This window comes from Argiope bruennichi, chromosome 2 (assembly GCF_947563725.1).
Source record: "Argiope bruennichi chromosome 2, qqArgBrue1.1, whole genome shotgun sequence".
Classification (NCBI taxonomy): domain Eukaryota; kingdom Metazoa; phylum Arthropoda; class Arachnida; order Araneae; family Araneidae; genus Argiope; species Argiope bruennichi.
The window spans coordinates 35,133,913-35,151,902 of record NC_079152.1 but is presented as its reverse complement, the minus strand read 5'-3'; the positions used below and the strand labels follow the sequence as shown (position 1 = coordinate 35,151,902).

The 17,990-nt window shown below is 29.1% G+C and overlaps 1 protein-coding gene across 2 annotated transcripts in view; it reads right to left on the bottom strand.

The window, feature by feature from the left end:
* Window positions 1-17,990, bottom strand: part of LOC129961856 (uncharacterized) — a 34,805-nt gene that overhangs the window by 5,099 nt on the left and 11,716 nt on the right. Inside the window, exons 1-4 of one of the 2 annotated variants that reach the window (XM_056075451.1) lie at window positions 11,928-12,055; window positions 6,344-6,458; window positions 3,282-3,421; window positions 241-358 (exon numbers count right to left, since the gene is read on the bottom strand). In XM_056075451.1, coding sequence (XP_055931426.1) covers window positions 241-358; window positions 3,282-3,421; window positions 6,344-6,458; window positions 11,928-11,973 — 419 coding nt within the window. In that variant the 5' untranslated portion in view covers window positions 11,974-12,055. Of the gene's footprint in view, window positions 1-240; window positions 359-3,281; window positions 3,422-6,343; window positions 6,459-11,927; window positions 12,056-17,990 lie in introns of those variants that run through there. The other variant, XM_056075452.1, reaches the window with a different exon arrangement.

The following is a 17,990-nucleotide window of genomic DNA, read 5'->3' as shown; positions in this document are numbered from 1 at the left end:
TACTTTCTTGTCGCATACAAGCACCTTAATGTCCCATTATCAATACAAATTCTTTATCAAAATTTGACTATATATACTCGTACATACAATTATACCAGCATTTAAGAATCACCTTAACTTTAAAAAAAATATTGTTTTTATTGGATTTTTGAAATTATTTGATTGAAGTACTGATGAAATACTTCAACCAAATGAATAAATACTTTCTAATCATATTTGTTTTCTTAAAAAAATACTTACTCGCAGTCAATTGATTGTTGGTTTACATCCTCAGTTTCATTCTTTATAGTACGCATTTTGAAACACTTGTGAAATTGTCTTGGATTCTTTGTGGCACAAAAACCTACCTTGAACCAAACTAGAAATGGAAATGAGCTATCAGTGATATTTTTATTGGATTTTGAGTATTTTTTTTATGGATAAAATATCAGTGGCTTTGCAAAAGAAGTAATTTTTAAAAATAGAAACCGACATAGAAAAATTGTTTTTTTAAATAATTAAAAATCATAAAAATTTGTTAAATAGTTGAAAAACTTTTATTTCTCTTTAAAATCATTACTTCTAATAAGAGGAAATGAATTCGTCTCTGCATTTTGTTATTTTACGAGACTAACTATTTAATTTAGTGCTAAAATATATAGTACAAAACAATTAACAAATATCAAAATAAGCCCTATGGAATGATTTAAAAATTTAATTAGAAAATAAATAAAATCCATGTAAAATTTTGGGTTTTTTTTTCACAATATTAATATACAAAAATGATTTTAATACCATCAAAAATTATCCATTGTTTTCAATTATGTACTTTTTTCTCCAACACAGTTTAAATATTATTTCTTATAATTCTATGTATCATTGTGATGGAAGATTGTCACAATTCTGAATCACAACAAATATCTTTGATTCCAAACAACTATGCTTTTTTATAAAAATTTTGTAAAATGTAATTTTAACAGAATTTTAATATCTTTCGGTCGTTTCATCTATGAATATCTTTTGTTTAATATAGGGATCCTAAACGTGCAACTTGTCATGTTAATTTCACAACCATCAAAATATTGTCGGAGTATTCATTTTAAATTATATACGATTAAACATTTTACATAAATTCTCTCCAAATATTTGTTTTCGTAGTAAAACAAACCCACCAGAAAATTTCTACATTCTTAAAAGCAATTGGTGCTTTAAAATGTTTTATTCAAATATCCCGAGTTTTATTTTGTTTATCGTTGCTCTTGTAAAATATAAAAATTTATAATCTTTAAATTTTTTTTAATGTTATTTTGAATTGTACTACTTGTCTGTAACTTAAATTATAAGACTAGCGCAGATAGCCAATTTTGGCTCTTGCGCAATTAAACCTACACTCACTCACTCTAATATATTTCCAATTAAAACTACCTAACTGAATTTTTCAAATTCCTAATTACATATAATTATTAATAATCAACTGCAACATACTTCAGTGACCGAATACTCGTCTAATTACATCAATCACCATTTTTATTACCAATAAAAGAAGGATATCTTATAAACCTATAGTAAAATAATACTTATCACGCAAGTAGTATTTTGTTCCTGATGCGGAATAAAACAGCTAAAAACTGACTATGAAATTATTTCTATGTGAAAAAATGGTGGAATTAATGATGCAAACAAAATAATTAAATAAACCCTCCTAATAGATTTGCAATTATTGACATATACTTTGACTTAGTTTTGTAAATAATAATTGCAATTAAGATGTCTCCAAAAGTTATAAAAATGCTCGTAGAAAATATATATTTAGAGTTTAAAAGACAATGTTATTTTTATTATTGGCTTATTCTTTTATACATTGTGGTATAAAAATAAACTTTATAAAAACTGGGAGTTTTTTTTTTTTTTTTTTGCTGCTTACATAAAATTAGAACTTACTTAATTGGCGCATGACAGCATTTGAATTTGATACCGCCGTTTTGATGAGTCAAATTGATTTCACTGTTTCATCAAACTTTTAAATCCCATTTTCATTGGTTTGATAAAATAAGGTAATATATTTTAGAAATATGAAAATAATATGCTGGCTATTCTGCAATTTTTGTTGTATGCATATATTTACAGATTTTTGAGGGAGGGGACCTGAGTCTCCAGGAACCATAACTGGAGAAGATATGTAATAATTTTTCCGGAATCTTGTCTCGATATCATCGCAATAAGTAATCTATTTATATGGAACTACAGTGGATGCCACTTAAAGTGATCGAGGAAAATCTTACCATTCGTTTTATGTTATCAAAATCTTCTAATGTACACAAAAATATTCGTTTATTATGATCACTGTTTCATTTAATGTTATCCGTTTTGGTGTAAAAAATTAGCCAAAACATATTAAAACAGCGTTAATGATTTACATTCGTGAAATTTACCTATCTATCTAAAGAAAATATCTACCAGTCATTTTTCCGATGGGATGAGTTTTATATTTCTTTGAATGGATTAGAGTAGTTTGGATTGGTTTGAAAGGACTGCTACTCTCTCAAATATGGATTAAAATTCGAGTAGTCATATACCAATGCTACTGCGACTGAATTACGAAAGCAAAATGGATAAATAGAGAATTAATTTAAGTACTAAAGAAGCTCTTCACATGTATGAAAATTTACTTCTACTAAGTGGACGCAACATCGTCGATAGTTTCACAGCTTTTTCTTGTAAAATTTTGAAAAAAATTAGATTTTTTTAGGAATAACACCAAGCAATAAATAATGACGATTTTGACAGGGTCATTCTATGTGTTCAATAAAGCTCTTTAACGACCGCCAAAAAGAGTCAAGCTCTTGATATTTTAAAACGAGGCATGAGGTAGTGTTCAATAAATTAAAAAAAAAAAAAACATTGTTTAAGTACAAACGATATATAAGTGAATTAGTAAGCAATAATTGTCGACAGACAATAGTTAATGAATTTCTGTAATTTTTACTTTGAGGCTATTTATATATACCTCTGAGGTAAAACTTGCTATTCTTTTCCCTTGATGTTATCTAATTTTTTTTTCCAAATTTTACCATAACAATTTTTTTAACCAATTCTGTTATTGTTATCAATAGGGTAATTTTATCAAAATTTTAAGCCCGAAGTGACCACATTAAACGTCAGTTACCGTAACAAAGAAATCGTATAATGTTAAAAGCAAGAAGAAATTTACTAAAATTGAGGGAAAAAAAAACTCCTATTGGTTTGTTGATATACTGTATAGAGTACAAGAAGTAGAAATAAGAACAATTAATAATGCATACTTCTTCTGTCTTCAGAGCTTCTATTACACCATTCATACATGCGTTCCATGAACACAGTGTAAAGAGTAGAAGCTGTCGGGAAATGTTTTTTGCAGTCTTCAGGTACAATTCTTGGACAGTTCTTGTTAGTTCTTAGATCCCTTTTAAATAGAAACAATATTTAATTTCAAATGTTTATTAGAATTTTAAGGAGCTTTTGAAGTTGGTTTAATTTGGTTAGATTGACGTCTAATTTTGAAACAATTTACTTATTATATAAATGTCGTAATTCAAAAACCAAACACAGCAGCTCAAAAGAAATTTTGTTATCACAGCAGGAGACATTAGCAGCATATGATATTTATGGTAACATATACATTTAACACAATATATAATTATACAAAACAAATTCAGGGCAGATGTAAATATCTATTTGAATGATTTGGCAAATTTAGCATAAAACATTTTAATATAATAATAACTGTATGAGTTTAAAGAAAAATTGTAATTATTTTATGAGAAAATATTTGGTTTTACGGCTGTGTGCACAATTATTTTGTATGTAATAGTAAGCAGCCAATCAAAAAATAATAAAAAAACTACATTTATATGTGGTTTTTACCTTTTTAAAGCAATGGTTATAATTTTGTATTACATCTGCACTGACAACCTGCATTGTCATACTTTTGTATTGTATATGCATTTCTTTTTAAATACACTTGTTGTATTTAAAAAGAAATAATGTAACTTTATTGAAAAACACCAAGAACTGAAAGGGCAACGTAAATTTTTAACTTATAAACAGTTTTTTAAATTACAAGAAGATTGTCTTGGAAAAAATACTTTAATTTTTTTTTATTTTAGTGAAACAATGTGAACAAACCATCTCTAAAATTCTTCATCACGTCAACGAAAGAATCTGACCTTGAGGTGTGTTCTGTACACCATGCTCGTGTACGAGGCAAATCAGTGGCAGAATCAAACCTCCAATAACTAACCTTTTGATTTCAATCCCAAGATTACATCAACAGCATAATGTGTTTTCCGACTGTGGGTATGAAATAATATAATCTGCATTAGCAGCCAAAGTTTTCATCTCTAATTCTGTAATAACATGAGGTTATTAAAAAAATGCCTTCAAATAATGAAGAACTGGTGGCCTTTGTCAAAATCTTCATACTAATGGTAGAACGAAAGATACTTGAGGAAAATTTAATTTCTTTTTTGACATTCTTAATACATTCATTCATGATTTTTCGACACCCCGACTGTGGAAATGTGACATTCCAAAATTTGCCGTCAATGTCAAAGAAAAGTTTAGAATCAGCATGACATGGACTGGAAGGATGGATATTCAATTAAGCATCAAATTCTATCAGTCCAAATGGACTGACAAGCTATTTAGTACCATGTATATCTATTGCATCAAATGGAATGGGCACTCATTGAATATGGGTGGGAAAGGGAAGGTTTGAGATAAGTGGAGAAGGTGAACTTATCCTATACTCAATGAGATGTTTGGTATGAAGTTTGAAAGAAGTAGCAGCAAATGACCAGATGATGATGGATAGTTTATTACCGTAATAAATTGGCTTCGTTTATTTTATTATCTTTTACAAGAAATCGATGAGAAAATATTATAACCAAAAAAATTTTAACTCTTCTTTTTGACGAATCTACACATTTTAGACTTCTCAGATCCCGATAAAGCATTTTAAAAGTTATGAAAAAACACAAACCGATGAAAAAAACACAAGCTAGATGGATGATATTCATATACATCTTTATATGAAAACTGTAGATTCCTGTAAAATTTTATATGATATCCATTTACAGGAAGTCTTTCTTTCTGAATCAATTGAATTTGATTACTGCAAAAAGGAAAACATACTAGTTAGATACAATTTAGCATTCACTTCTTTTACAAAAATGTTAGATCCAAGTAAAAGTTTTGGATGTTTCTGTTTAAACAATATTGTGATATGTATGCTCTAGTAATTGAATGATTTGCTATTCATTTTTTTTCAAACCACTAATCATCTGTTTTTACGACGACTTTATAACATCTCTCAGCATGCAATTTTCTTCTTCTGTTTAAATTCACACCAAAAGGTTATTTTTTTTAAATTTGATTATAATTTTCAGTAGGACACAATCAGCGATTGTGTCAAATCTTAAACCTTTCATTTGCATAAATTCCTGAGAGAATTAATATACGACTTCCAATGTAGAAAAAAATATTCCTCGAACAAATGGGGATTTTTGATTCCAAGATGTTGATAAAACCTTCAAATGCAAGTGATAAATGAATGCACCCACAACTCTTTTATGGAGTGTGCATGTTATTTGTTTAACATGAGGCTAATATTTTAATTTTTATTGAGTTAACTCTGTCAATACAGAATGCCCCTAAACTCCCATTCAATGAAATTACAGTGTTCATCCGAAACGTCTGGATATTACTATAAAATGTTATTCCATTTTTACTGTCATTGATTGAATATCGGTGGCGAATGTTTTGTTCGTTAGAACGATCGCCCAGTTGAAATTCGAGGAAAAAGAGATTTTTTAAATTCTCAAAGGGTATTGTCTAAGGGTTTATTGTTCTCTTTTTTTATATGAACCCCACTGGCTGCGAATCCGATTTTTGAAGAGCACTGGAATTTTTCCCATTTTTGAGAAAGAAACTCGGATGTTACATTATTCAGTAGCTGAGCTCGAATGAACTTATAAATGAGAGAGTTAAGCTCATTTATAAGGCGGGTACATCTATTAATATGTTTTTGAAACAATTATTGTTTTTCCTCACCGTAAACACTTTATTGCTTTATGTTTATTTTATTTCTAAATATAAGTTAACTCCCACAGCAGGATGTCTTTTTCAGATTCTTTAAAATAGCTAACTTATTTATAGACATGCTACACTTGAACCTGTTATTAAATTCTCAGTTATTGAATTTTGGTGACGGAGAAAAAATAATTTGCAGGTCTGAATATTAAATTTTCACTTTTAAAGCCAGAAACTATGGAATTATGGTCCCTTCATTATTAAAATAGAGAGTATCAATGCAGAGAGTACTTACTCACAAAACTCATCATATCCAGTTTCATTTACGGAATGCAAATATTCTAAAGATTTTACTTCGCAGTCTCGCAATCTTTCCTCACTGCATGTCGCATCACATGTCCCCATGAATGCTAACAATTCATAAAAAATTCTATTATCAAAATAAGTATTTTATAAGCACTTAATATATAATGAAATCTTCACTTGAATACATATGCATGGTGAATGATGAAATATATGGAGTAATCTATAGTTTATTTAGAAAAAGTATTGCAGTGCAAAAAATGGCTTAGACATTGTAGGCAAGCTGATACTAATTGATGGCAAATAGCAATTTTCACATAGAAATCCACAATAAATGTAATGTCGTTTTTATTTCTGTAAGAAATAAGCAGTGCCCTGTTCGTGATTGTACTATTTCCTCTAAATTCTACAACATATTAAACATAGTATTTTTGGAACTCTCTACTTTAGTCAATTTGATAAAGATTTACAAAGTCAGAAATCTTACAGATGCCAATTAAAAGTCATCAATATTAATAAAAATGTTAATTTAATGATTTTATTAAATTAAATTGACATTTAATAGTTTAAAATTATAAAGGTTTTAACTCAATTTTAATAGAAAAGTATTGTTGAGCTTCAAATTTGTAAGTCATGTAATTCACGCTATTTTAGGAGTTTTATACAATTACTATACATTTAATTTTTCTTTATTTTATCTAATATTTGATGTTTAAATTAAATAGGAATTGACTAAATTTAAGCTAATCCAATAGCATGTTTACTGAATTTTAAAAATTATGAGATCAGAAAGAAGAAAATTTCAACATTAAAATTTTATACTACAGAATGTATTAAATGATTGACGTAATATATTAGAAAACCAAACAATCGGTAAACATCTTCTGATTCAGTTAAAAGAGTAATGATATACAAGTGTACATAAATGAATGGAATAATAAAAGAAAATTTTACCTTTGAAATTAACATTAGTTTGGTCCAATATTCAATAATTTTATTAAAAGCATGCTTTAAGCAGAAAATTATCGAATATAATAAAGTAAGCTGAATCTTCATGCCGGGACCATCAACAATGTAAAAAAAAGGGGAAAAAATGGGAAACAATAGTTGCACAGCACTAAAAATGATTCGAGTTTCACTCAAACAATGAAATAAATGTTGCAAATTAGTTTAAAATATTTTTTTTAAAAAAATCGATTAAAAACTAAAATATTATATGGCAAAAGTTGACATCATTGAACAGATAATTTTTTTAAGTTTCGAAATAACGTAAAAACACTTTTTGTGTTATAATAATTTTGGAAGTGCGGAAGTCTGCTAAATCCTTATTAGTTCCAGAAAGTATAATTTAATAAATTAAGTATTACAAGTAGAAATACTAATTTTTAATTTTACCTTTCATGATATTTAATTCGGATTTATGAATCAAAATATATATTTATAGAACAAATGGAAATTCATTTCTGATATGATAATGGATAAAAACTAATACTTTTTTAAAAAAATTCTTCTACAAACTTTTATACATGACGCCGTTTGAATTGTTATTACTTATTATTAAACTTTCTTATTGGAATATTATTACTTATTAAAGATTTGAAAGAAGCTTTCAGAAATTAGTTATTTAATTCACCTTATTGTAACGTTCTTTATGCATCAGTACTTGTGAGTGAAATTTGTTAAAATTATCAAATAATGACTGCCACCACCCCTTCTCTGGAATGTCTTAATCGAAGCCCGTTTCCCAGCTCGTCAAGACTTCAGAAATTGCATTCAGTAGTCGCCAACTGAAATGGTGACTACTTTTTTTTAAACTTTTATATATCATAATTTGAAGTAATGATAATTCTGTATGAAAATAAAATAGGCATTGAGACACTGTATGTTTTCTTTTTATGAATGGTGACAGTTTTTATATGGGTGATGCAGAACATATATGGCAGAGTATACTGCATTTACTCGTATTTCTCAAAGTCAGTTGATCTCTAGGCTTTACATATCCATCGAATCATGACAAAATTAGCTGGGAATCGGAAGAATTTCAAATTTTGATATTTACATAAAGACATGAAAAATTCTTGCATATTTCACATTTCTCAATAAGAATCAATGTTATATTTTGTTTCTAGAATCCTGATAATTGAGCATTCAAATTACATACGTTATTAATACTGAAAAATGTTTTATATATACCCTTCAAATTCATTCTAGATTAGTATAAAAACTATTCATACCTAGATAAAATTTAAATTAAAAAAAATTAGAGGCGCATGAAGAAGAGTGCAGAAATGGGGAACTTGTCTCACTAAATTTATTTTATCGGTGAAATACCAAAGGTACATATAGTATCTAACATTGCTTGAGTGTCCAAGAAGATAAAATATGCACATATCTCTAACATACAGAGTTTGTATTTTTAAAAAATATATTGCTGTTTATTGCTTGGTTTCAGCTTCTTTAAATAAATAAAAACAGGGAAAATAAAATCTTTGCATACTCCATTGAAAAAGAAAGAATGGACATCTGATCTTGCTCAAATTCTTTTGAGTAGATTTACTAATACATTGAGTGCTGCTCGAATTATTCTCAGACTCAGAAATAGCTGCCCTTCTGGTATAGCACTATTCGGGACCAACTAACAGTCACTGCATAATTTAAGAGCCAATTTAGTACTGCAATAAAATATACAGCTACGGCCCCAAATACCGTACTTCCTAGTATAGCCCAACAATTAAAGACTCAAGAAATACAGCCCTTTTATCTTGGCGGAAATACAAAACTTGATCCCTTGGGATGTTGAACATCTATCTTTAAGATCCTGCATTGATCCCTCAGCGGGACTACCAAGAGGTATACTTTTCCACTTCCAGTGGTTTTTCTTCCACTTTGATCTGAAATCCACTGCAAACAAGCAAACTCACCATGAAGACCATCTTAGATAGCTGTTATTGGTTGCATTCCTAAAGATGCAGTGCAGGTCTATACTGATGATAGCCTGACAGCGGTATTTATATTAGGGTCTCCCACCTTGAGACTACAATAAGGAATTGCAATCCTGAAACTTTCTCTGTCTTCAGGAGTGAGTTAATCGCGATTAATGTAGAGCTTGATGCTACCATATTTTATGATTGTGATTTTGGGGAACTATGGATTTTATCGGACAGTCGCAATGCACTACAACTTCCTAGTGGCTGGTACTCAGCAAATGATGAAACCAACGTATCTATTCTGATCAAACTGAGGAGGATCTCTCAGAACCACGACGTCCACCTCCAATGCATCCCATCACATGTAAACCTTAGTGGTAATGACGTCGCTGATAGATTGGTGAAAGAAGGTAGGGAGAATGAAACGGCCACTGGCTCTTCGCTTACTTATCAAGAACTACACTAAAAAAATCTGAACTCAATTTAATAGGGCGTATTCCACCTGCGTACTAATGGTACACGGGAACCTCCTCTGGCACACTGCTGGAAATCTAATGTGACCGTGGCTCCCAGACTGCTCTGGCTATACTAAAAAATGAGCACCTTAAGTGTCTTTCCTCTGAAAGTGGTAGAAAAATCCACCCCACTTGTAAAAAATGATGCAATCATCCAGCTTTACAGGATCACAATCTGGGTTGCATCGGACTTACTAAGGGAGACTTAACATCCAATCACCTTTTTACTATAGATTTCTTGGCGGTCAACAACATACTGGAGCTGCTCTGACATATGTCAGATCTTTTGAGGATAAGTAACAACAACTAATAAGTTTTCAGTTTACAACACATATCACGCCCAAATTCAGTATAATATTATAAGACTTAAATAAAATCAGCGGAGCAATCTTTCTGAAGCGTTCTCGATTACTCTGATATAAATTATTTTTGTATTTCTACCCTATGATATTGGCGAACAATAATTACGGAAGAATTATTAGAATGCGATCTTCGGTGATTGATCACTGGGTAGGCAGAACATCACATACCAAAATTCATGTATTTAAATCTTTAGGTTTCTGAGTTAACTTGTTAATTTGTTTGTGAAAAGGAAGTTTCGATGGACAGATTTGGTTGCAAATTTAATATCTTTATATACTTTAGATATTAAATCTGTGCACCGTAGATTAGCTGTATAGCTCTCTTCCTTTTACAGCTATCCTGTTGATTCATATTAAGACATCCTAATATACAGACTTCCTCTAAATTGATTTCGTTTTAAGTTCCATAGAAATCTACAAATAGGGTATAGAGACTATATGCAAAATTTCATTCGTCGTGCACAAGCGAGTAAAAAAACATTATGATAAGAGTAATTAAATATATTTTTCTAATCTGCGTAACTTGTCTGCATAGCAGGCAACCAAAAGTATTATTTTAACTCTTATCATCGAGCTAAAAATATGCAAAAATATTATAAACTTAAGAATTTTAAAGAAAATATAGAGATTTTTATATCTATGAAAGATTGAATTTTAATTTTGTTTTCATGCATCGATTTTCTTGATAAGTATTTCATATTTAATTAATTATATGAAAATGCAAAAAATATTTTCTTAAGTCCTCTTTAGATAAGAGATATACTGCAATATTAACATCTGATATAAGCTGTTAATACATGGAAGATAAACTTGAAGTCCTTGTTAATTAAGCTTTTATTTCTCCTCTTACTAGATTACGCATTTGAACAGTCGAAGCAACGCGTTTTGATGTAACATAAAATCTATAAAGCCCCTTAGATAATTATGGATTATATTTTACTTTTGAATAAAATTAAAAACTCTATAAAATAAATAAATTTATCAATAAATTTTGAATTATGAATATTCTATGCTTGAATGAGTCTGAAATAAATCTGTTAATTAGATAATTAGCGAATTCAACGAGAAATTACAGTTTGGTATCATAACAGGGATCAAACAGAATGCTCTTTCACATTCAATTCTCTCATATGGATCCTTTAGCAAAGCTATACCGATATGAGTATTTTTTTAATACATTGTCGGTTCTTAACTTCCTCTCATTTTTCGTAAACCCAAATGTTGGGAAGGTTCTCCTTTCGACCTTCTTATAAACGTACACAATCTGACAAAAGTTTCTGTTCAAAACTGCAAAATATAGTGAAAAGAATTGTGTATGCATTTTAGTTATTTTATTCTTTTGTCACTTATTGGTATAGTCTTATGACAGACTTGCGTCAAAAACTGACATATGCCAGCATCGCATATCAGATTTAATTTATCTGAAAGATTAGTTTTTTTATTATTCCATTCACATAAACCAATAGACAGTTAATCCTTTTAACGACTTGGTTCAAAATTTCATGCAGTTATACGGAAAATTATTTTCAAAATATTTCCTAATTATGCAATGGATTTTTCTATTATCGTATTCACAACATTAAAATTCAAATTTCAAATAAAAAACTTTTTAAATTGTGCTAAAAATAAGTACAAAGATAAAAATCTTGCTGATAAGATGATTAGAATTCAATTAATTAATTTTACTAATTTTAAGATACTTTGTATTAAATGAAAATAAATATTAAATTTAAAAATAATAAATAAAATAAAATAGGTTTTTCTTTACTTACAAGTTATCGCTAGAGTGAAAGTTATTGTAACAGCAGTATTCCACATTATTTCTGTGACAAAGATAGTATTTTTTTCTAGATAATGCTATATTTGTTTCACCTTCGTTTCTACCTTCTCTCTCTCGCTCTCTCTCTTAAGGCAAAAGTGCATTTACATCGCGGATATGACAGTCGTAAGACTTGTTGACAGGAATCTTTAACTCCAGGAAGGAATAATCAGGCCTGATACTCATCATATGAAAATAATTAAAATCATTATCAGCGTCATTACTGTTGTTATATAATAATATTCTGCATTTCTCAACAAAACGTTCAGAAACTCTTACATTAAAAGTGAGGTATAATATTTTATAGGAAGATGTTTATTATGTTTAAGTTTATTTTACGAAAAATTTTATATTGAAAACTAATATAAAAGGTAATTATAAGTAGAGAGTTTGAAATTTGTATTTTTCTCGTTTACAAGTAATACTGACGGTTATATTTCATTGTTTAAATCTTTATAATACTGAGTAAGACTGATGAATACAGGCTGTTTCCAAGAGCGATAAACAGCTTATTAATATTTATTTTAAATACAACATAGAATTTTTCTGTTAAAAATAAAAATTTGTAAAATAAGAAAATAAAGACATCAGCAACATATGTGGGTTCATAAAGAGGATAGAAAAAGAGACAAAAAAGAGCAATAAAAATAACAATGAATTAAGAAGGAAAAATTACAGAAAAGTGAAGGAGGAAAAAAAAGAGATGAAATAGAAAAGAAGTAAATGTAAAAGAAAGGATCAAAAATTATAATATTAATAATAGAAAAAAAAATTAAAAATTAAAAAAGACAATTAAAAAAAGAAAAATAGAATTCACTATTGCTAAAAATGCCAAGTGTCGCTAATAAAGTCGAAATTCCCATATGAGAAAGAAATAAGACTGAGCGGCTCAGACAACGGTAGATTTTGCTAAACAATGGGCAAATAAATCCTTGAGCAGCTCAGACACTAGCAAAGTTCACTTGCAATAAATTCGATAGCAACAAGACTTTCCAGAAAGAAATAAAAAAATATATATTATTTTCGTGGTGAAAAACTAAGTCCAAGAAACTTTTAGCTTCAGATATTAGATTACTGTTAGAAGGATAGAAAGAAAGAAATCTTTATAAGAAAGAAGGATTCAGTTTGGTGATGAAGTTTTTTGTATTGAAAATTCTATCTGATAAGAAAAAGAACAGCTTTCCTAAATATAAGCACATTTTTAATATTCAATATTTTTAACTTAGCTTTCACTCCACCAATTATAATTTCTTCTTAGTTTATAATTAATTTCTTTCTGATGCGGAGTAACTTTGTGAGGAAAAAGATGAGAATTTCTTAACGCCATAACTATTTGCAGAAAAAAGAAGCCACAGTTAGTTTTTTTAATTAATTATTTTTATTTTTAACGCCAATTAATTGGAGAAGAATATTTATATTTGTTGGGTGCTTAAAAGATACGTAAAGAGGCATTTAAGTATTTGAATTACCCTTTTAAGGATATAAAAACTTGCCTTAATACTATTTTACAAGACAGAAGAGGTATTTGGTAACTCAAAGTAAATAACTTCATCTAGGGAATCTAGATTTTCTTCAAAGAGGAGAAAGAAGCTATTATGCCTTGTACAAATCAGTTATGTTAACAGTATGAATTTCGAAATTGTAATAAAGGCTTGCTTTACTAAGAAATTTTTTGAAATACTTCGAAATATATTAATTGTACAACCGGAAAAAATTTGATTAAAGATTTTCAGAACACCATTCTGATTTGAGAGGATACAATGGTTTTTGTCTAACTGAGTATTAAAAGCAGTAACGTATATACATTTGTGTGTGTGTGTGTGTGTGCGCTTCCATCCAAGTTGTCAATAAATATATCTGAAATTACTATCAACAAATATTTTATTGAAGTAAAATGAAGCATAGACAATCAATAAAAAAAATCTGTACTAAAAGGTACTTTTTGTGTAAGATTTGGAAAAAGTTATCTTATTTAATTACTGTAAGACTTATTATAATATGTTAAATTTATTTTTTCCATAAATTTGAAATAATTCTACAATTTTCGAGTGAAGATCGCGCATAAAATTTCGTCCTTCGATCTGATTGGATTTTGAATTATTGCGTTCAAATACAAAAAAATAGAGGGACAGACAGAATTTCATAAATTGAGTTTTAAAGATTAAAGAATAAATTCATCAAAATTTTGTGGTGAATTTTTTTCTTGCAAATTGTTTCCATTTGTATATTTCATCTGTGAAAGAGTAAGTAAATATGAAATTAACATGCGAAAAACTAAAACTATTTTCTTTAGTTAAAATGGGCGAATACACTTAGTGTAGAATCCAGCTATTTGTTTTGGAAACTTTTAATGTTTGAAGGGGAAAAAACGAGGTATAACATAAAGATCGCTATCATTACTTCTCAGAAAAGACAATGAACGATGATTCTACAGAGCAGAGGGATCAATGACAGGATTTCCGTCAGCTTCCTGTTGTGAAGAATATTTATTTTTAATAAACGTGACTTGTTGACGTAAATATGATATTTTTTTAAACAGTACTCTTAATGATAAGTAATAATGTTCTGTTATTAGCCAGATTATAATTCAATTCCTATAAATTCACAATCACATGACAAACGAAAACGCGTATGTCATCGAATGTGTAACGAATGTTAGCTGGAACTATATGATTCTATGTGGCTATGCATGCCATTATATTTATTTCTAAAAACATTTGACGCAATTCTACAATTTTGGTCTAACACAACATAAATTTCTGGACCAAAAATCATTAATCATCATTTGAAGATTTCAATTATTTTTGAGGATTGCAGTGCTTTGTCTTTGTACACTTCATACACAAAAAAAGTAAAATAATAAATAAAAAAAATAAAAAAAAAAATAAAAAACAAACCTTGAGGTAATTACTCCCAAAACCTTCTTGAAAGGTATTATCCCAGAGAATGCTTTTTATGGCACTGGTATACAATAATGACGAAATTTTAGCCTGTGAATTTAGGATTTTTACTGAATCTGCCATGTGATCTTTGGCGAGGGTTTGATCAGTAATCCCTGGCGTGCGATTAATTATACCCTAAAACTGAATTTGTGTTTTAGGCGCGTTTTTTCCAATCGATTGAAACAAAATTTGACACAGAAATATAGTTACAGTCACAAAATAATAAACCAAATTGATATATTTAAGACACTGCGTTTCTGAGTTATCACATTTATCAGATTCTGAAAGTACAGGCCCCCAGACGGTCAACCTCTTGTTGGATTTGACTCAAAATTTGATAGGTATTTACATTACAAATACTAAATCTGTGAACCAAATGTTATTTATCCAGCTCTCTTCATTTTGGAGTTATCGTGTTATATTGTATTCGAACAGTTGAATGGACAGATTTCCTCTGAATAGATTTTGTTAAAAATTTAATAGAAATCTACAAAATTGATGTAAAGACTATATACCAAATTTCATATATCTAGCTCTACCATTTTTGAGTCATCTTTATCACAGACAGATATACAGTTAGATAAATATCTGCCATGCCAAAAGTGTTCTTTTCGAACTTAGGGAGATCTAAAATGTAGAGATTTAACTTTGTTGAGAGTATAGTACATTCTTTATGCTTCGTATAAGAAAAAGTAAAAAATAAAAATTAATCATTTAGAATTTTTTACAAAGTAAGTAGCTTCTACGGGTGTTTATTATATATATGTTTCCCGAAATTGTAATATATCTACACATTTTTTCATTGTATTTATTGTTGAATAATATAAGAATAATGGTGCCGAGATAGCATGGTTGGTAGGGCGTTAGACTCGCACCCGCCTAGATTGTGAGTTCGAACCCCACCGGCCGAAGACCTTCCTTGTGTGTGGTGGCTGGAGCACTCATAAATCTGTCGTGGTCACAAAGCCTTCCATGTCCAGAGTAATACCACTGGGGGCACTGGTACAGAGGAGATCGTTCTCTGATTCAGGCCTAAATTACGACCTGTGGATGAGTGAATGAATGAAGTCCGCCCCGTAAAAAGGGTTGTGACGTATAAGTAGCTAAGCCGCACTCTTGGCCCTAGCTGCCGCTACTAAAAAAAGAGAGACGCTCACTCGTCTTAAATCGCTGACAGATAATTGTCAGCGAGCTTGTAAAGAGCCATAAGCCACAACACAACAACAGAAATAATGGAAATTTGAACTAGAGCGGATTAAATGTTGCGATAATTCAAACTATTTGTTCACAACGTTAAAATGCAAATTAATAAAATAATTGATTTCCGGAGCGGAAGTCCGTATTTTTTTGCATTTCAATATCTTTACGGAAATAGTTCAGACCTGAAAACGATTGAATTGACGTAAGTCAATGAAATGTTTAAACTAATTGGAATAAAGTGTTTTTTTTTTAACTCATTGATTCCCACAAGTTAACGAATTTGTATTTACACTAATTTAATCAAAAATAAAATTCGAAAAATAGAAAAGTTTTTAAAAAGAATTAATATTTTTAAAAACTTGGAGATAAAAGTACAATTCCTAAAAGCTTGCGAAATTAGCATTAATATTCTAAATAAATCAAACTATGAATTACCTCTATAAATATATTTTCAATTTTAAAGAATTTTTTAAAAATTTCTTTCTCAAGATTATTTGGGACTTAATTTCATCATATTGTTGAATTCAGTTTCTCATGCCTTCATGATTCTATTCTCAGGATTTTTACTGAGCTTTTTGAGGTGTGGTAGACATTTTCTGAAGATATTTATTTCAATATAATTGTTTCGATCATTTTACCGTAAAAAATTATTTTAATCGATAATCAAATGCTTCTTATTATATATTATTGAAAATTACATGAGAATTAGAAAATAATTTGAATGCCTTAAAAATAAATTTATATTTATTCTTCACAAATAATGGTTATTTTTTACTTATAGAGTAAGAAAATAGTCTAAATAAATAAAAATATATATGTTCATTTGTTTAGAATGTTTTGAAATTTTGACACACCTTTGTATTAAAATATGTGCACTTTTTTACACCTAGTATATGGATGTCACACCTGTTATAGGTGAAAGCATTATTATTATTATTATTTGGAAAAACAGTTTAAAATAAACAGACTATGCTAAATATTTGACGATTTCATTTCAATATACGTAATTCACCTTTTCAAAATTTTTAATTTTACGATCCAAATTGAATGTTTCCGATTGCATTGCTAAATTGAATTTTCATAGATCTCTATTTTCAATTTGATTTAATACTTCCTATGAACTGCGTTGTAATAAAGTCGTGCCGTTTGACTTAACGTTCATTTAAAGAGTATAATTAATTTTTTTCATTTAATTTATTTTAGTGTTTTTCTTATTTTGCAATGCAATTGGCTGTTCATTTGATTTTCATTTGGTTTTAAATTACATCGTGAAATTGACATCTTCGGAGGAATTTACTCGATGGGATTGAAACAATTTGTTTCTCATTGCTTTGAAATTAGCTATACCGACTGATTTGGATTTGAATTGAAATATTTCTTGAGTATCTTTATGTTTTCCGTTTCCAGTCCTTGATTTTTCTTTTTTTTTAATGTTTTGAAATTTCGAAAAGTGAAAACCTATCATATTCAAAGTACTATTTATAGTCTGACTTGAAACCCAATCAAGATGCTTTTCTTTAAGCACACTGTTCACAAATGTGCCCTGTCAATGGTCTTTCCAGCAGCTGAGAATTGTCAACAGCTTTACATATACCACTTCCTCAGTGCACGTAAAGTTCGGAATTAATTGGGAGACGACAGACAATAACATGTGTGCATTATTGATGCGTCCAACACATCACATCTAAATAAAATTTAAGCATTGTTTGCAATCATATTGACCAACTTCATATCCAATAAAGTTATAGGAGAAATATAAACTGCACATGGCTGAAGATATTTTCCGTGAAATACGAAAGGAAAATTCAAATGTGAACATGGGTTTCATAGTAGAAATCTACAGCAAAACTTTGATAATAATTAAAGATTTGTAT